This window comes from Barbus barbus, assembly GCF_936440315.1.
Source record: "Barbus barbus genome assembly, chromosome: 8".
Classification (NCBI taxonomy): Eukaryota; Metazoa; Chordata; class Actinopteri; order Cypriniformes; family Cyprinidae; genus Barbus; species Barbus barbus.
The window spans coordinates 24069777-24091420 of record NC_136736.1 but is presented as its reverse complement, the minus strand read 5'-3'; the positions used below and the strand labels follow the sequence as shown (position 1 = coordinate 24091420).

The window sequence follows — 21644 nt, the reverse complement described above, 5'->3', positions numbered from 1 at the left end:
TGCGAGGCTAAAATACACCAAAAAGGCAAATTAAAAATACCTTTTTGAATGCCCGTAGGGAAATAAATCATTTTGCATACCCTCAACTGGACTTCATCAAATATCCAGCAAACCAATCCCTTATACTGATCACTGAACGGAAAAAGAGCACGTCATACAAAAGCGCCACCAACTCATTCATATCAAGTACCCACCCTAATACAATTACGTTACGCACCAAGTAGAGGAGCAGTCGTCACTCAACATATATCTGCAGTGGTTTTCTTTCCAAACAGGCAATATAACAGGATCGCTGGGGAAACCAACCCTCTTAGGCGGTCAGATAACCTCCACGGAGCAACACCGGCTGCACAAAACCTAGTTAGATCCACGATACACATACAGACCATGAACTAAACACCAAGCGCACACCTACCTCAGACTCGGGATTCCGGAAGCAAACAGTGACGCAGTGACAATAACGTGGCATACCTCAATTCAGGGGGATGCCCCTTATATACCCAGCGGTATCACTCAATTAACCTCCCAAGTTGCAACTTTCCCGCGAACTGGCATTCACCACAGTAAGAAGACATATGATGTTACTTTGACCACTTTTACACCTGGTATTAACATTTGCATCAGCCAAACTGATCATAAGTGGATATACAGGTAAACATGGGTATACAATGGGTGGTGATTGATCACTCAGAAGAAGAAAAAAAAAGATTTAAATTAACATTTAAAATAATTAAAAATAAAAAAATAATAATAATCTGATGTCCATTTTATTATTGTCCTATAAGTAATAGATTTCATAACCATTTTTAATTTTGGCAAAATTATAACATGAGAAAATGAAGAAGGTTAAAAATTAAGATATCCCCTACTTGACTGAATAGCTAAGAATTCTTCCCGATACTATGTGGTTCATCCAAAATCTTACATGCTTTAGACACAAAAATATATCAGAGATATTAGATGTGCTTATGAAATCAAAATTGACTTTTTATTATTGAATGTTGCAGTGTTTATTATAAATGGTTTATCCAAGCACAAATGTCCACCCAAGGAAACAAGCATTCTTTGATCAGAAGCAATAATGTGTCTGGCTCCTCGTAACGAAATCTTTTCTCTGGTGATGTGTATATCAACACGAAGGCTTGGCAGTAAGGTTGTCCAATAGCTAGACGAATATAAATCTTTCCCCACCAGAAACCATTTCAAATAACATGTAATAATGACAGCAAACAGCAAATGGCATCAACTCAATGATCCAATCAGTTCCTATATTATTTTTCTTGCTCAAGAAGACGTTTCACTCAGGTATCCTAGCCGTTAAAGGAATAGTTCACCCATCATTTAGTCATTCTCATGTCCTTCCAAACCTGAATAAGTTTTTTTTTCTAATGTTGAACACAAAAGAAGATATTTTGAAGAATGTTGGTAATCAAACAGTTGATGGTCCCCAGTGATGTCCATATTATACATATTTTCCTACTATGGAAGTCAATGAGGACCAACAACTGATTGGTTCTTCAAAATTCTTCAAAATATCTTCTTTTGTTTGGAACGAGTAAATGATGACAAAATTTCAAAAACCAAACAAAGTCATATTTGAGAAATTCTGACGAGTTGTGATGTTGGAAGGGGCGCATCAGTTTGAAACACAGCGAAAAGATTGGTGAAGACATGGTGAAGAGAGATCAGTTAGCAGAGAACAAGTCTTTAGTGAATTGTGTAAATATAATCACTCAAAATACACAGTTTGATTTATCTAATGAAAACGAAAATAAGTAATAGAAATTAATATTTTGTATTAATATTTTGTATTCAGATATCTTTTGTTTTCCTTTAACTACTTCCGTGTCATGTTTACAGCTTGTATGCATGACATGTCTCAACAATGAATGTCCAACTTGGAGGTACGAGCTTCCCACATACAGGCATCATACGTCACAATAGGAGAGAAAAGTCTTAAATCTTTAAGTCTTAAAGTTCTACTTTAAGTCCAAACTATGTATTTAACAATTAATATTATATTGTTGCCTGCTCTGCAGAAACATTTTGATAGATAATAGGCTGTACAGCTGTAACCATGTTAAAACATGTGAAAAAAAATTTGAAAGCATTCTTAGGGTACAGCTACGTCTGCGAGTACTGCTATCAATGCTTTAATGATCATAACTTACATTATTGCAAATTTCATGTAACACGTGTAATACGTCTCAGTGCTACACACTTGCCAACAGAGATGAGGCAAAATACAGGAGTGAGGTGAGCTGCCTGGCCGGGTGGTGCAGTGACAACAATCTCTCTCTGAATGTGGAGAAGACGAAGGAGATTGTTGTTGACTTCAGGAGAGTACACACTCAGCATGCTCCTCTGACTGTGGAGAGAGTGAGCAGCACCAAGTTCCTGGGTGTGCACATCACAGAGGACCTCTCCTGGACTAACAACACTGTAGCACTGGCCAAGAAAGCACAGCAGCGTCTCTACTTCCTCCGCAAACTCAGAAGAGCCAGAGCCCCGACCCCCATCATGTGCACCTTCTACAGAGGCACCATGGAGAGCATCCTAACCAGCTGCATCACTGTGTGGTATGGCGCTTGCAACGCATCCTGCCGCAAGTCACTTCAACGCATAGTGAGAGCAGCTGAGAAGATCGTTGGTGTCTCTCTCCCCTCCCTCCAGGACATTTACAGCACCTGTCTCACCCGCAAAGCCCTCTGCATTGCAGGTGATCCCACCCACCCGACACACAGCTTCTTCAGTCTGCTGGAATACATTAAAGCAACCAGACATTCATCATGCGTTAAATCACGGCGAAGTCAAATTTGGTCCATATCACATGGATGGATGCTATGAGATTAACGGCGATAGAATAGTTTTGGAATGCCTGGGGTGTTTCTGGCACGGACATTGTTGTCGTTTTAACCCTAGTGAGTTAAATCCTGTATCAAAAATACCTTATGGCGTGCTCAGAAGACAGTCTGATAATAAGATGGAGGTCTTGCGTAAGGTTTACAATCTCAAAGTCTCCAAGTCCGTACTATTTGGGAATGTCATGTTAAGGCTTTTATGAGTAATTACACGGCCCCTGAATTCGGTGGCCGGACCAATGCGCTGAAACTTTACCATAAAACCACCGAGGGCGAACGCATTCGTACAGTCGTGGAAAACTTACCCGATCGGTCATCCTGAAATAATTTTAAAAGATTTTGAATCGGTCGAATCATATTTCGGACTTATTAAATGTACCGTGCTGCCTCCGCATAAACTACTACATCCGTTACTTCCGTTCAAATCACCGCAAGGAAAACTATTATTCGCTCTGTGTCGCACATGCACAGAGCAGCAACTACAGGAGCGCTGTCAACACAGCGATGAAGAAAGAGCCATTTCAGGGGTTTGGACATCTGTGGAACTCACACGCGCCGTAGTTAAAGGGTATACGGTTGCCAGAATTGTTGAAGTGTGGCATTTTCCGCAGAAGTCAGACACTTTATTCAGCGATTACGTTAAGATGTTTCTCAAATTCAAGCAAGAGGCTTCAGGTTTTCCCCCGCACGTAGAGACAGATGACGAAAAACAGTCTTACTTCAAAGCATATTTTGAGAAGGAGGGCGTTCAACTCGACATTGACAAAATCACACTCAAACCCGCACGTAGGTCTATAAATTAATTTTTATTAAATGCCATTTGGGGGAGATTCGGGCTTAGGAGTAATTTGCCTACGACAGAGCTTTTAATAGAACCTGAAGATTTTGCCCGTTATATCTTTGGAAACAGTCACGTCATTAAGCATTTCTCATTCGTGTCCCACTCGGTAGCCCTGGTGCAGTGGTGTTATGCGGACACGGACCCCGCCCCCGCGAGCAATGTTAATGTGTTTATCGCCTCATTCACCACTGCATATGGCCTCTTGGAATTATACGATCTTATGGACAGATTAGGGCCTCGCGTTTTTTTTACGTAGATACAGACTTATCTTTTCATCGAAAGAAGGCGAATGGGTGCCTCAAACAGGATCATATCTTGGTGAGCTGACGATCGAACTTTACATAGGCGATAACATCACGGAATTTGCATCGACCGGACCGAAATCGTATAGTTTTAAAACTGCAAAAAATAAAGTCACTCTTAAAGTGAAAGGGGTCACGTTCCATTCTTCAAACGCACAAATCGTTACCATAGAAAACATGATCTGTCTGGTACATGGCTATGTGACATCCCGTGACACGACCCCCCTGCTCACACGTACACCATTGAAACCATTGTACGTAATAAAAAGCAGTTCACATTGCATAATAGATCAGTTTTGAGAAGGTTCAAAGTGGTTTATGACAAACGGGTCCTTTTGTCCGACTACACAACTTTACCTTATGGATATTAACAATATGTCCGGATCACGCGATGTGTATGTTGAAGAATGTTTCGTTTTCGATTCCCATTCTCAGCCGTGATCTCCGGGCCTTCGGGGAGCGGAAAGACAAACTTTGTAAAAAATTTGTTGTGTAACGCAGATAAGCTGATCGATGTAAAAATCGATAATGTTGTGTTTTTATACAGTTGTTGGCAGCCTTTGTATGATGAACTCTTGTCATTGTTTGATATAAAATTTATTGAAGGTATTCCAAAATCTTTAACGGATGAAAATGTATTACCTCCTAATAAGAAATCTATTTTAATTTGTGACGATTTAATGGAATTAGCATATTTGAACGATGAACTCTCATGAGTGTTCACAAAATATCTTCATCATAAACCATTTTCCATTATATTGATAACTCAGAATCATTTTTTTCAAGGTAAAACCAGCAGAACTATTACGCTGAACACACACTATATTATTTTGATGCAAATAATGGTTTTAGGTCGTCAGATTTTTCCAGGGAATACAAAATATTTTATGGAATGTTATCAGGACGCAACCAATCAACCCTTCGGTTTCCTTTTGATCGACTTTAAAGCTAAAAAGCCTGACCGCTTTTGTCTCAAATCAGGTCTGTTTTCAGACCGCCATGTGGTGTACGTGCAGAAAAGAACACGGTAAACTTTGGTGAAAAAATAAGAAAATGAGCAACAGACTTTGTAAAAATCTACCTCTTTTAAAACTGTTATATAAGGCTTCACCGAAGCAACGGCGCGTCATTTTACAGTTGGCATCAGATCAACTGATTTTATCCTTGTGTGAGATCGCTCTTAACGTGCTCCGCGACACCATACCTCTAAACAGTTCGCAGTTCCGAAGATTAAAAAAGAGAAATACACTGCAAGTAAAAAGATCAGTGTCATAAGAAAAAAACGACTGATTAATCAAAGAGGAGATTTTCTCGTACCCGTGTTAAATGTGGCCATACCGTTTATCACAAGTTGAATACAAGTCACACAAGTCGTCCAGACAACATTAGTAATGGAATATGCTGAAAAACATTATGTACTTCTGCAGAACCTGTTGGATAAATTAAGATCTAGGAACGTTCGTGAGACAATTCAACAAGTTGTGGAGAACAATTTGGACGACGAAATATATTACAAAGGACTGATTTAGATCCACATGGGAAAGCTAAACTTTATTATAACGCCTTGCAGAGGTTTTTAACTATAGTAAAACAGGGAGATTTGGAGAGCGGTACATTAACTCTTACAATCCCAAACAGGATACCGTACATAACGACACACCTGCTAACGCACCTGCCCCGTCGTCTAATAACGACGATGGAGAGGATCAAATCGTCAATGAGATCTTAAACAACGTACCACAAAGGAGTTTAAAAAACATCAAATTCATTTTGAATAAAATGTCTAATGCTAAGCAGTTGTCTTCATGGACAGAATCTGGAGAGTTTGTGTTTAAAGGTCGTGTAATCTCCAGATCGCACATATTGGATTTGGTTAAAAGTATAACAGCTCCTCATACGATCCGTGATGAATACAGACCTTGTGGTTGGAGCGAATTTCTGGAAGCCTTTGCCGATGTAAATATACCGTTTTCAACTATAAATACCCCACAAGTTAAACGTGCGGTCGAGGTCCTTAAAAGAAAATCACCCACACACAGCCAGCAGATGTCGCCAAAGATACCCACCCCGTTGAAAAAGCGGAGAGGTAAAAAGCTTACGGTTACGTCACAAACTAGTACCCCCATCGGAAACGTGCTTAATTCACCAACTCTTGATGCTAACGCATGGTTAACTTTTTAACATCATTCTTTGTAAATATGTTCGTAAACATATTTGAAATGTTTGAAATATTTGTATTAAATTCTATGTTGAATTATCAATGTGACGTTAATAAAAGAGATGTGATTGATTACACATTGTCTTTTATTTATACAGTACACACATTAATACATTTTGTGATTGCATCTTTTATTTATTAAACACCTCTTCTATTTATATGGTACAGTGTCTTTTATTTAACAACCATGAGATTATAGATGTGTTCTAGGAGCATCACAGAGATTTACAGATCTGTACGCACTGAATACAATTAAATGTTTCGCAGAGTCTAGGTTTCAGTCTCTTTACGAAGTGAACGACCATATCATCATTTTTAATAGGATCACCATAATATATTTTAACAATATTTTCATAATCGTGTCCTTTTGACATGTGATACAGAAAAAATACACAATGTTGTCCACAAGCATCTGATGTGATGTTTTGAACCTGTTTGTTAGAGAATCATTATGAATAGAATTGTATTTTAAAAAGTCTCGGACAGGGTTTGGAAAACGCTCATCTTTAGGACCACTGCCAAAGCTATCGAAAAAACAGCTAACGCCGTCTGTGTTTATGTAGATGGCCGCCCAGTGTTGACCCGGTTCTGTGGACGGATCGGTATTAAAAATAAGCATAGCCGGTAAATTCTTTAACGGTGATTTGGGCAGGTGATCGCACGGAAGTACACCTAAAAAATGCGCGTCATGTGCGATTTTATCCATGATGGCCGTTAGTATTGATTTCACCGTTTCAGTAATAATCGACCAGCATCTGTCTTCGGTTCGATATTTCAACGATCGAATCAAAAATCGCATATACGATGATGGTTATGGACTGCCTGAGAGGCTGTCTGAATCTAATGGGCTTCCAGTCTAATGTTTCCCGACCTGATTAGAGAGACGTGATTCGAACAATCTTCATCGGGTGCTAAATTACACCCGTAGAGGGTGTATCCATTGAGAAAATCTTGGTGATCTATCGCCAGCGGTTGATTTTTAAGATGTCTTCCGGTAGATAATACGAGTTGATAAAAGTTCCTTAACGGCAGATCCTCTCTCATACTCCGGTTGCAGGGGTTTGGATGGGATTTGTACACCGTCACGATATAAAGCCAAAAATTCCAGGTTAAAATGTTTAAAAGCGAAGGGGTTTTTATCGTACGCCCCTGAAAAAGCCGAATTTTCTGTCATTGCTAAAAGGATGGATTTTGGCAGCGTTCCAAGAAAAAGATTTTCTTAATTAGAGACGCGACATCCTACAGGGATAGAGAAGTTCTTCAGTCACACACGTTCTATAGGGTATTTAGCAGTGGTTGATAGAAGAGCCTGCGCGTGTCCTAACCGCACGCTCGGTGAAACCGAAACTTTTTTCACAAAAAGAGATGCTGATGCGATATTGAGTTTATAAGCGGTAGCGTCCTCTCGCATAAGGCAGAACTCGTCTTTTAGAACTGATTTTTAGTCAGAATCCGCCGGCACACTTTTTTGTCAACCGCGTCGTAAACAGCCTGTTCACAGGTATCGTTCATAAGCTTCGTCCTGAGTTCAGCCAAGCCTCCCACTATGAACATCTCATCCCTGAGCTCACACAGAACAGCATCGACAACCCCCTGAATCCTTTGGAGCTGTGGGGATAAACCAAACAGTTTCAATGTTCGGGACAGAATGTGTTTTAGATCAGGTTTACACAATTTACCCCTCAGTTCTTCAAAACATCTGAGAAAATAGTACACAGGAGCCTCATAGAGACATGAATGTTGCGTTTGCGATGGATGATCCACCGTACATCCATAGCAATTTTTTTTAACTGTCTGTCTACCAGATGTTCCAGAATGATCCCGACAACGATATCAGAGGTTGTGCAAAATTTGTTCAACCAGGCGATGTTGTCCGTAGACGCCCCAGCAGTGGATGTGATGCTGTCGCATACAAAACTAGGAGGCGTTGAAACGTTTTCTTGGGTCATGTTGCTGGCTTTAGCGGTTGAAGGCTATTTCCTCCGAGTGACCTCACGGTCTATATTTAATGGTTATAGAATGTGACACCGTTCCATTCCCCTATGAATAGAGGATCATCGCAAAAACTGTTTTTGTCAACACTGATAATTATAAGAAATGTGTCTTGAGCACCAAATCAGTATATAAGAGTGATTTCTGAACATGTAACACTGAAGATGACACTGAAAATTCAGCTTTCCATCACAAGAATAAATTACATTTTATTCAAATATTCAAATATTTTTTATTTTAAATTTAATAATATTTGTAAAAAAAAAAATATTGTTAATTTTACTCTGTTTTTGATCAAATGAATGCAGCATTATCGAGCATAAGAGATTTCTTTTCTTTCTTTTTTTTTGTTTTTTCAAACTTTTGGCCGGCCGTGTAAATTTTTTGCAAGGTAATGATGACAGATGATTCAGATTTGCACTCAAGGGTTGGGAAGAATTTACTATGTATGTGTTCTCTAGTGACAAAATATGGTTCTGCAAAATCCATAAACACAGACAACTGGGGTTGGTTGCTTAGACATGGAATAACAGAACTGGGTCAAACAGGTGATTCTCCATTGGAAATGCTTTGTAATCTAGGAATAGTCTTAATCACACTTGGACGGGGTCAGAGTAAATCACCCCTCCTTCCACATAACACGTTCAGTTTTATACATAGATGTGAATCGGTAGCAGAGGGCGATAAATGCAGGAGAGGCTCAGTTTAGTGCATAATTCTGTTAGAGGGCAGAATAAATCCTGACATTTTTATATCGCTCATTCGTTCTCTCACGCATTCGTTCAGTCGGTTCGGCCGGTTTGGATTAAACAGAGTGAAGTCACCACAACATGTCATCTTTCTGAGAGAGAGAGAGAGAGAGAGAGAGAGAGAAGCAGTGGTGGGCGTTCAGCTAGAACTATTGCATAAGCTTCAATCTAATACTGTACTTTAACAGTATTAGAGTGGCCAGTCGAACGGCCCAGGCCGCACGGCGCGGCCCACTTCATTCAAAAATTCTAATTAATTTAGCATGCTTCAAAACGGAATTTTCCACATCATTACTCCAGTCTTCAGTGTCCCTTCAGAAATCATGCTAATGCTGCCTAATTTGCTGCTTAATTATCAGTTATTATTTGTGATCAATTATTAATAATGGTTTTATTATTGGTATAATGGTTCTCAGTTAAAGAACAGCATTTATTTGAAATAGAAGTACTTTGTAATAACTGTAAATATCTTTACTGTCACTTAAATCAATTTAATCAAAGTCCCTATTTGTATTCTATAATGGGGGCAGTTGTGGCCTAATGGATAGAGAGTCGGACTTGTAAACCGAAGGTCACGGGTTCGAGTCTCCACCTTCAATACCACAACTGAAATGAGACCCTTGAGCAAGGCACCGAACCCCCAACTGCTCCCTGAGCGCAGCAGCATTGGCTGCCCACTGCCCCGGGTGTGTGTTCACGGTGTATGTGCACATGGATGGGTTAAATGCAGAGCATAAATTCCATGTATGGGTCACCATATTTGGCCACATGTCACTTCACTTCATAATCTTTTATTTTAATGCAACATTGTTGAAGAAAAATATAAATTTATATTTTTTAATCTTACCCAAGACTGAATGGTATCATATTTTTCACAAAAATATGAAGCAGCACAACAGTTTTCAATATTCATAATAATCAGAAATGTTTCTTGAGCAGCAAATCAGCATATTAGAATGATTTCTGAAAGATCATGTGACACTGAAGACTGGAGAAATGATGCTGAAAATTAAGCGTTGATCACAGCAATCAATAATATTTTACTTTATATTCGCATAGAAGACAGCTATTTTAAATTGTAACATTATATATTTCACAGTACCGTTTACTGTATTTTTCATCGTCAAAATAATTTATATACTCTTTTCCACAATTGGAGCTCTATTCCTTAAAATGATAGATGTCAAGCTTCTGCAAAAGGACAAATACTCTATATGACCAATAGAAAAGCACCATAAAAACAGTCCGCATTCTGCACTATTCAAGTCTTCTAGTGGTTCCCAACCTGGGGAGCGCCAGAGTTCACAGTGGGGGCGCGGGAGCAGATATACTTTGAGGTAGTGCTGGGCGATAAAACGATAACTATAATTATATAGTGCTATAATTTTCCTCGAAAAACCACGTTCGATAAATATTCAATTTAATGTTTATGCGGCAAAAGCAAAACAGCAAAACAGCGCTACTCATTTGTACTGCGCCACACGGACCATATCCGCACGGTTCAAACAGGAGGGGAGAGGATGGAAAGTGGGGCACCCCCCCTGGCACCGGCCCTGATCATGAGCAGATCCTTTCTTTCTCCAAACTTTAGCCTTTCCATCACTTTGGTCCATAAAATCAGTCCATAAAACCTTGTCCCAGAAATTTTGAGGCTCGTCTCCTATTCTTCTTGCTAATGAGTGGTTTGCATCTTCTGGTGTAGCCTCTGTACTTTTGTTCATGAAGTCTTCTGCGAACAGTAGATTGTGATACCTTCACTCCTGCCCTCTGGAGGTTGTTGCTGATGTCACTAACAGTTGTTTTAGGGTCTTTCTTTACAGCTGTCACAATGTTTCTGTCATCAACTGCAGATGTTTTCCTTGATCTACCTGTTTGAGGTGTGTTACTTAGTACGCCAGTGGTTTCTTTCTTCCTCAGGAGATTCTGAATAGTTGTACTTGCTATTGCCAGTGTTTGTGCAATGGTTTGATTGATTTTTCATCTTTTCTCAGCTTCACAATTGCTCGTTTTTCACCCATAGACACCTCTCTTGTTTCCATGTTGGTTACACGTCTAACTAACTATAAATGCAGTCTGCACGGATCTGAAACTGAGCGCAGACATTCAGTGCTATTTATTGTTTGAATAATCAATTAATAGGACACACCAGGGCAACAAAACACACCTGTCAGTCACATGTTCCAATACTTTTGGTAACATGAAAAATGGGTGGGTTCAAAAAAATGGTGCTATCTTCTAAATTGTGTATCAGATCCAGATGAAAATACCTGTAAATAAAAGCTGAAATGTTAGTCTCTCATCTCATATTCATCTTTTGATGTCAAACCCAAATGTTTACAGTCTACAGCAAAAATAAAGGAATTGGCCTTACTGTTCCAATACTTTTGGAGGACACTGTTTATATATATATATATATATATATATATATATATATATATATATATATACAGGTGCATCTCAGAAAATTAGAATATGGTGAAAAAGTTCATTTTTTTCTTGTAACTTATTTCAAAAAGTGAAACTTTCATATATTTTAGATTTATTACATGTAAAGTAAAACACTTCAAAAGTTTTTTGTTTGTTTTAATTTTGATGATTAGAGCTTACAGCTCACGGAAGTCAAAAATCTGTATATATTACTATAAATATTTACATTTGAGTTTCAATAAATGACCATCCATACAGTATAAATTCTGGGTATCTCTTGTTCTTTGAAACCACAATAATGGGGAATACTGCTGACTTGGCAATGGTCCAGAAGACAATCATTTACACCCTCCACAAAGAGGGTAAGTCACAGAGGGCCATTACTGAATGGGGTGGCTGTTCAAGGAGTGCTGTATCAAAGCATATTAAATGAAAAGTTGACTGGAAGGAAGAAATTGGGTAGGAAAATGTGCACAAGCAACAGGGATGACTGCAAGCTTGAGAATACTGTCAAGCAAAGCCAATTCAAACACTTGGGAGAGCTTCACAAGGAGTGAACTGAAGCTGGAGTCAGTGCATCAAGAGTCACCATGCTCAGACGTCTTCAGGAAAAGGGCTACCAAGCCACTTCTGAAACAGAATCATCGTCAGAAGCATCTTACCTGGGCTAAGGAGAAAAAGAACTGGACTGCTGCTCAGTGGTCCAAAGTCCTCTTATCAGATAAAAGTAAATTTTGCTTTTCATATGGAAATCAAGGTCTGGAGTCTGGAGGAAGACTGGAGAGGCACAGAATCCAAGCTGCTTGAAGTCCAGTGTGAAGTTTCCGAAGTCAGTGATGATTTGGGGTGCCGTGCTGTCTGCTGGTGTTGGTCCATTGTGATTTATGAAGTCCAAAGTCAATGCAGCCATCTACCAGGAGATTTTAGAGCACTTTATGCTTCCATCTGCTGACAAGCTTTATGGAGATGCTGATTTCCTTTTCCAGCAGGACTTTAGCACCTGCCCACACTGCCAAAACCACTTCCAAGTGCTTTGCTGACCATGATATTACTGTGCTTGATTGGCCAGCCAACATGCCTGACCTGAACCCCATATGGAATCTATGGGATCTTTTCAAGAGAAAGATGAGAAACAGTCTATCCAACAATACAGACCAGCTGAAGGCTTAATAGTGCCTCAGCAGAGCCACAGGATGATCGCTTCCATGCCATTCCTCACTGATGCTGGAATATGTGCTAAAGGAGCCCCAACCAAGTATTGAGTGCACAAATGAACATACTTTAAAGAACTTGAACTTTTCTGTTTTGCAAATCCTTTTTTTGATTGATCTTAGGAAATATTCTAATATTTTGAGATACTGATTTTTGACTTTCATGAGCTGTAAGCTCTAATCATCAAAATTAAAACAAAAAAACTTTTGAAGTGTTTTACTTTACATGTAATGAATCTAAAATATATGAAAGTTTTACTTTTTGAAATAAGTTACAAGAAAAAATTTACTTTTTCACCATATTCTAATTTTCTGAGATGCACCTGTATATACTCATATACATATATATATATATATATATATATATATATATATATACTCAGATTACCATCTGTGTACGTAGGGGGACCCATGAAAAAAATGTTGGGAACCACTGTTCTAGACGATACCAGAGCATTGTGTCATATGTACTGATAATATTGGTATTTAACTTTAGTGATATTAAACTGTCCCTCGTAAAAATGCTATAAAATTATTTACTATTTTCCATATATACCAGAAAAGACAAATTATAATGTCAAGAATATGCCACTCATTTATAGTGTGGTGCGGTGTGTTGCGGACCGGGTTTGGTGGGCCGCTCTGTGCCAAAAAAGTCCAGGGCCACTTTTTGGCCCCAGTCCGCCCCTGGTCACAATGCAAAAAAAATATATATATATATATTAATCAGTATTTGTTTTGTTGTTTTGTAAAAACATCTGCACATCCTAAAAATAAACGTATTTATCTTACTTTTGCTTATACAGTTTCAATTTACATATTTTGCTGTAGCGTGTCAGTAGGAAATATCGGTTTACATTTCCAAACAATCCTTTTGCCATTAATTGTAGGGGTGCTACGGATCGTAGATGATCCATGATCCGTACGGACCAGTCCCCACGGTTCGGCACGTATGTGATTCGCAGATTAACTGTTAAATTCAACCAGTATAGACTAAAAGTTATTATCTGCACGTATTTTGTCTTGCCAAATTACACATTCAAGCTATTTCAGACCATTCAGATGAAGTAGTCGAATCGGGACTCGCACGCTGCTTTCTGTGCTCAGCCGCTGCCACTCAAACACGCAGAGAGAGCAGAGTGATTCAGACACCGTGTTTCAGACAACGCCTCAACGGATGGATACATACACACAAAGCTATGTGAAAATACCTGTTTTGGAAAGTATTCTGGTAAACACAGTAAGTTATGTCCATGTCTTAAGTTAACATATACAGCTGAGAAAGAAACCGAATGTGTGTCAGTATTAGGCCCATGCATTTAGTCTTAAAGAGACAGCAGCCTAGAAATACCTACTTCTCTCTTGTCTGCTAATCAAACAACACCACAGCTTTAGCAAAGTTTAATCTGTATTTAATTTATACAGTACGAATTATGTTGTTTTACACTTAATTATTTAATTTCTGCACCTGAATACTACTGTTACTGTCTTTTTATAATAGCCTATAAGTTTGTGTTGTAGGTTGTCCATCTATGCTTGTAATTTGCACAGTTGTTCTTGTTATATTACTGACTCTGATAGTTAAGCTAGTCGTTTCTGCTGGGGTATAGAAGTACTTAAAAGCTCACTTTAGAAATAAATGAAAAGCAAACTTTTTTTCTTTTTCTTTTTTTTGCTGGTCCGAAAAATTATCAGGGCTCAGTTCTTGGACCACTTCTCTTTTCTGTCTACATGGCATCACTAGGTTATCTCATTCAAAAACATGGCTTTTCATGTCACTGCTATGCTGATGACACTAAACTCTACCTCTCATTCCATCCTGATGATCCGATGATAGCTGCTCGCATCTCAGCATGTCTAACAGACATTTCTTGCGGGATGAAGGACCATCACCTTCAACTCAGCCTAGCTAAGACAGAACTGCTTGTAGTTTCACTAAGCCCATCACTTCATCACAATTTCACCTTCCAGTTAGGCTCATCAACCATAAGTCCTTCAAAAACAGCCAGAAACCTCAAGTAGGGCTCGCTGCAGTCCACAAGATCCAGGGGGCGTGGTTGGATCCACATCTAGGAGGTGGCGATGGAGTGGGTTTAGGGATCAGGGGGTGTAGATGGGTAGGTTTAGGAATATGTAAGGTGGGAGGAGTTGGATCTGGATCCAACCATGCCCCCTGGACCTTGTGGGCTGCAGCGAGACGCTCTTCAGAAACCTTGGCGTTGTGATTGATGATAAGCTGAATCAGACCACATTGCTTAAACTGCCCGGTCCTGCAGATTTTGCATATTAGGAAGATCAGGCCCTTTCTTTTGGAACATGCAACACAACTCCTTGTTCAAGCTATTGCTCTGTCCAGACTTAACTTTTGCAACGGTCTCTTGGCAGGTCTTCCAGCCAATTCCATCAAACCTCTACAATTAATCCAAAATGCTGCTGCAAGATTAATCTTTAATGAGCCGAAAAGAACGCACGTCACACCTCTGTTCATCAATTTGCACTGGCTACCAATAGCTGCTCGCATAAAATTCAAGGCATTAATGTTTGCCTACAAAACCACCTCTGGCTCTGCACCCCTTTACCTAAATTCAGTACTTCAGACCTATGTGCCCTCTAGAAGCTTGCAATCTACAAGTGCATTATTGTGCCATCCCAAAGAGGCACAAAATAACTTTCACAGACTTTTTCATTAACTGTTCCCATCTGGTGGAATGACCTGCCCAACTCAATCCGAGCAGCTGAATCCTTAGCCATTTTCAAGAAACCGCTAAAACACATCTCTTCCATCTTTATTTGACCCTCTAACTCTAGCACTCTCTATTCTAATTCTATTTCATCTATCTGTCTTCTTTTTATTAAAAAAAAAAACACACACACTTGAGGCTAACCGAAGCTAACCGAGACTTGTCATAGCACTTGCATGTTGTTGCTCTTTTGTTGGTTTTGAATGCTTCTATTGGCCTCATTTGTAAGTTGCTTTGGATAAAAGCGTCTGCTAAATGACTAAATGTAAATGTAAATATATATTCTTAGGAAATAAGAATTTATTTCATTTATTATGCTGTTTTGCTTTTATCATGTTTTATTTGTTTTTGTTTTTTATCTTGTTTTAATGATTAATTGTTTTACTAGATACGAGACAAAACTGTATTTTTTTCAGTGCACAGTCTAATTCTGTCGGATATTCAAGGTACACATTTAATGTATAAATTTCAAATAATTATGCAGAAATTCCAATTTTATTTCTTATTCATCAAACATTTTACTTTTATTATTTTTATTCAGTTTGCATATGAACTTGTCATCAGATCCATGCATACAAAGAGTTGAAAGATAGATACAAAGAAAAAGAAAAAAAAAGAAGGCAAGGGGATAGACAAAGACAGGTAATGCTGAAAATCAAAACAATTAAAAAAGAATAGAGAAGAAGAGAGGATAGAAACCCTATAGAGAAGGAACCCCATACCCGCAAACATATTTGCAGGGGTTTGTGGGAAGGCAGCAATCCAGGTGTATTGCTTTCTCAAATGTAGAATAACAGTGTTGAACCGGGTGAGGTCATCTCAAAACAGTAAACTCTGGAACAAACTCTTTTGGTTGAGTGTTTATAAAGTTTTGGTCACATTTATTGCCAGGCATTGTGGAGATATGCTGATGTTCATGGCATCCCTTTGACAGCGTTGTTTTTCGTTTTCCACTGAATGATCAACATCAGTGAAACACACTCAGTATATACTGTATTTATATACAGTAATATATCAGTCATACCTTCATATTTGTGTTTTGTTCTCTTCAGACAAAGATAACTCATATAAAATCATTACACAATGCATGTCTTACATAGATTTGCTGATACAATTACTTTAAACATTTAAACAATAAATTCATACATAAAAGTACTTCTGACCAAGAATGAAAAAAAGTGCTTTATAAAAGACAATGATAATAATTTCCTGTTTGTTTTGATTGTATTGAGGCAACAAATCACAGGTTAAGGGCTAGACGCTGCATCCTGACAACATATTTGGTGATCAGATTTGTTTTTTTTTCTAAATCAAGTTTGCTTAGTTTCAAGCAAGGATTGATTTTGCGGTGTTCTTTTCACGTCTTACACTTAAACAGAGTCCACCTTGACCTGATTGTTGTTGGTCATGAGTGGCGAGGGTTTACTCTTAAGTCTTTCTTGCGCTTCATTAGAACTTTCCCCAAAGAAGATCCTGGCAGTACATACAGAAACCACAATGCGCTTATACTCACGACGGAAGTTCTGGTTCAAAACTCCATAGACGATTGCATTGAGGCAACTGTTAAAGTATGCCATGAAATAACTTGCCACAAAGAGCCATTCAGGTATTAAAGGAACCACTCGCTCGGGAGAAATCGCTACCGCCAACCCAATGAAGTTTAATGGTGCCCAGCACACAGCAAAGAGCACGAAAACAACGAACATTGTGACGAAGTTTCGCACGTCATGAGGCGTGAGCTTGGGACGATTGTCGGGCTTCACTCTTCGTCGCACCTGTATGACCAGAACCCAGATTCGCAGGTAACAGTAGGTGACGATCATGATGGGAAGAATGAAATGGAAGAAGACAACAGCGATTGTGTATGCCGAGCTCGCCGACTGCTCGAACGTACAGGAATAAACCCGTGGATCATACTGCAGGGAGCCTACAAACAAGTTGGGCACAATAGCAAGAACCGTCAAGGCCCAGATTAACAGTACATAGCAAACTGAGTTTTTATCGCTGTAGAGCTTGTCATATTTGAGGCTGTGGCAGATATAACAGTAGCGGTTGATTGCGATGCCGGTGATGTTGAAAATGGAGCCGATTACACTGACGCCCATCAGGAAGCCGCTGATCTGGCAGTGCATGTATCCCAGGTTCCAGCCCCGGTGAAATATGGAGGTCAGGACCAGCGGATACGGATAGATGGCCACCACCAGGTCCGCCACCGCCAAACTCACCACAAAGATGTTACCTGAGAAACAGACAGAAAGAGAGAGATACAGGTTAAGGAGTCTATGACTACATCCAAAAGCTTAGGCTTTAGCTTAAGCTGACTTGCTGCCCTATCAAGCAATACTTTGCACACAAAGGTACCTCCTGAAACTGATTTCAGACTTCTGAGGCAGCATTATAAGGTTTAATGATATGCAACAAAATAGAGAGTGCTTTGCCCATACACAAATGTAAGATATCTATTATATTATGTATAACAACATATAAATTATATATAAATGTATAATATATCTAATATATATTATATTTCCACATATGAAAAATATTACCATATGAAGTAAAAACATACATGAAAGAAATTGGAAATTGGAACAATTTCATATTAACATATAGATAGCCAATACAGATCATTATGTTTATGTATAATACATATGTATATGTATACTATGTATAATACAGTTTAGGACATATATGTCATGTACATGTATATCCATCCTAAAATCTGCCAACACATGTTAATATAAGTAAATATAAAAGATTTAAACATACAGATTTTTGTAAACATGTTGTTTTAATAAAGTTGTATATATATACATACAATATATATTGTTGACATATATGAAAGTGAAAAGTGAAAGTCGTGACGTATTGTCAAGTATGGTGGCCCATACTCGAAATTGGTGCTCTGCGTTTAACCCATCCAAGTGCACACACACAGCAGTGAGTAGTGAACAAATGCACACACACACACACACACACACACACACACACCGTGAACACACACCCGGAGCAGTGGGCAGCCATGCTGCGGCACCCGGGGAGCAATTGGGGGTTCGGTGCCTTGCTCAAGGGCACCTCAGTCGTGGTATTGAGGGTGGAGAGAGCGCTGGACATTCACTCCCCCCACCTACAATCCCTGCCGGCCGGGGACTCGAACCCGCAACCTTTCAATTACGAGTCCGATTCTCTAACCATTAGGCCATGACTTCCCCGGGTGGTTTCTACATATAATACTATATAAAAATCATCATATAGATATTAACATGTACATATACAATTTGAGCATTTTATATATGTATATTATAAATTTCTATCACATCTACCCAGATCATTTATTTATGTGAATAATATATATTACCTTATAGGTAGCATATATGGCAATATCACACTTAATATAGGACATTACAATATTGAATATGTCATATAGTACATTTCCATTTAGGTGGTGATAACTAAGTAAATATTTAATTACTGCAATAATAATCTTTCACTATAGAAATGACATAAAATGGTAAAAAAATACATTTACACAAACTGGCCTGATGGCATTTTTTTTTTTTAGCTCAAACGTCACAGAATTGAGCAGACAGGACAGTGGATTGCAAAGGATATGCTGCCTTCAAAAATCAATCAGATGAAGGTATCTCAGTAGACAGGATGTGACAATCATTTGATTCGGACGTGCCTTGTTGTCCATGTTCAGCATTCAGATGTAGCCTACATAGTCACTTTTCCTTTTTATCATGTAAACAGAATGTTTACTAAGCCATCCAGGCATTCAATAAAGCTTTTTTGCCTCATATACACATGCTTGATCTGTACTCCAAATAATTGCATCCATCCATTCACGGAATGTGCGTTCTATATAAAGCACAGGGTGCACATATGTGTTTATAAATGTGAGAGTGTGCAGTTATTAATTACGTTCCCTCATTGTGTAAATGGTTAGGCATGGCCTATAGCTGATGGCTGCATTAGGGAAAGAACAAGGGTGGTTTTAATGAATGTACATCTCTAATTGCCGCTAGGCACAAGGACTTGACATTGTGTGTAAAGCTGAAATAATTAACTAACGTTGTAATCAAGAGGGAAACACTAAAGGCAGTTGCAGCTGAGTTGCACTCCCTCTTCTCTTAAGACTGTGTAAGAAAATACACATGAATGGCAACACATATGCTTTATGTTTCATACATAAATGCAGTACTATAGACCTTTTTCCTGAGTAACCGATGAGCAGCGCCATGACGCATTCTAACTTCCGTTTGGGTGCTCTCGTGTTCCGGTCTCCATAGAAATCCATTAAGATGGGGTAAAAAAAGATTGACTGGACTGAAACTTTTTTCAATGTCATGTCCGGCACTGTATGCATGGCTTGCAGCGCTTAAGTTGAAATACCGAATGTTAAGTAATAAAATATGTTAAAATAATGTTTGCTGTTATCATTCTGTGGACAAAATCCTGTGAACTTCGCCCCGATCGGGAGCTGTATGTATCTGTTTTCAATGCAGCTAACCTCGCATCACTTCATGTCATCTTCCCACTCATTAAACTATGACAGGTCCTTTACTGCAAAAAAACAGTCCTTGCGACACTGTAAAGTGACGAAACAATGGCGCCACATGATTTTTAACATCATTTTCATAGTTTTCACGTTATATTATCAGCTCAGAAAATATGTAAATGTGTCTAGAAACCGGAAATTTAATGCACCGTTCTAGTCAGGCGAGACTTCCGCATTCAGAAAAAGGTCTATATACTTGGATTTATTACATTACAAAAGTACAGAAATAATTTTTTTTTTTTCAAAAAAGGGAAAGAAAAAATACATTTATTTAAATTGCATTTCTAGAGAAAATTAGACCATTTTGAAAAGCAAATGTTATGCTTCTTAGATTTTTCTGCTGAGCTAAGCTCACACACATTAAAAGATATCAGTTTACCACAATACCAAAGTCTGCAATCAATCATCTGATATGCTTTTCTTCCTGTTTGACAATAATTTTCTCCATTGTGTTGCTTTGTATTATAAGTCAGGGGTCGTCAAAAGAGATTCTTGGAAAAACTGTGGAAAAATCATTTTTACAACATGCATTTTTAGGGCTGTCAAAGTTAACATGTTAACTTTTACTGTTATCTTGGATATAAATATGACAATGTTTTTCTTCTGGTTTAGACATCTAATATTAACCTAACAGATTGTAGGCAAGGCAAGGCAAGGCAAGTTTATTTATATAGCACATTTCATACACAGTGGTAATTCAAAGTGCTTTACATAAAAGAAAGTGAAATAGACATTAAAAATCAATAAAAGGGGAAAAAAGGTTTAACTTACAAAATGTTTTCAACTTAATTTGCTTTGGCTTCAGTACATGGGGACAATATAAAAGCCAATTATTTAAATTTTGAAACAACATTATAATGTAATTTTCTCAATATTTCTTTGTACATGAAAATATATAGCTGCCTTTATATTTTGGGAAGGGGGTTTCCTCATAAAGAGATCACAGTTATTAAAGAGAAAACGTTACTTAAATGAAACAAGTGAGACTCAATATAATGTCTCATAGCCTATGATAGATCAAACTACGAACAATAATAAATATTAATAAACTTTTCCTTTGGATCCTCATTGACTGCTTAAACTCTCATCAGGGTAACGTCAATAGCATGTATATCATCTTTAAGGTGGCCTTTCAGTGAAAAGGTCTTATTTGTCTTTGAGACAAACCCTTGAAAATCAGGATGTTGATAAGTCAATGAGAAATGGGCACATGAACCCGTCCTTGTGTGTCAGCTGTCTCGCAGCCCCCTCGCAATGTCAGCACGTGTCAGTAGTCTTGTCAAAGCATAGAACAGAAGCACTAATTTGTGGGCAATGGCAGTCGTCTTGACGATTAGCTTGCAGTGGCCTGAAGCAAAGCTGTCACTCGTATATCCCTTCAAGCACAACGTTGACATGCCATCCACATAGGGGTACATACACGCAACCTTCTCACCATTTGCACAAATATCATCCACGCTTTTCAGGCAAATAACCTTGGCTGTTCTTAAATACCAGAGGTCATTTCTCTGAGCATCCTTCTTGTGGCCTATAGAGGCCCCGCCCCCATTTCTTCTTCTTATATTCTGATATTAAGCTTAAAGGGATAGCTTACTTAAAAATTCTAATTCTGTTGTTCCAGACCTAGGATGTTCTTTCTTTTAGTGGAACATGTTAAAAACAATTCTTTCTTTTTCTTTTTTTTTTTTTTTTTTGGTCCATTCAATGAAAAAGCAAGCAGCCAATTCATTTTAGCTATTTT

General features: G+C 38.5%; 1 protein-coding gene across 1 annotated transcript in view; it reads right to left on the bottom strand.

Moving 5' to 3' along the window:
• Positions 1-15820: 15820 nt before the first annotated feature.
• LOC306873711 (melatonin receptor type 1A-A) overlaps positions 15821-21644 on the bottom strand; it is a 47203-nt gene continuing 41379 nt past the window's right edge. Inside the window, exon 2 of the mRNA XM_079423188.1 lies at positions 15821-17581. Within this exon, the coding sequence (XP_079279314.1) occupies positions 16713-17581 (869 nt within the window). The 3' untranslated portion in view covers positions 15821-16712. The remainder of the gene's footprint in view (positions 17582-21644) is intronic.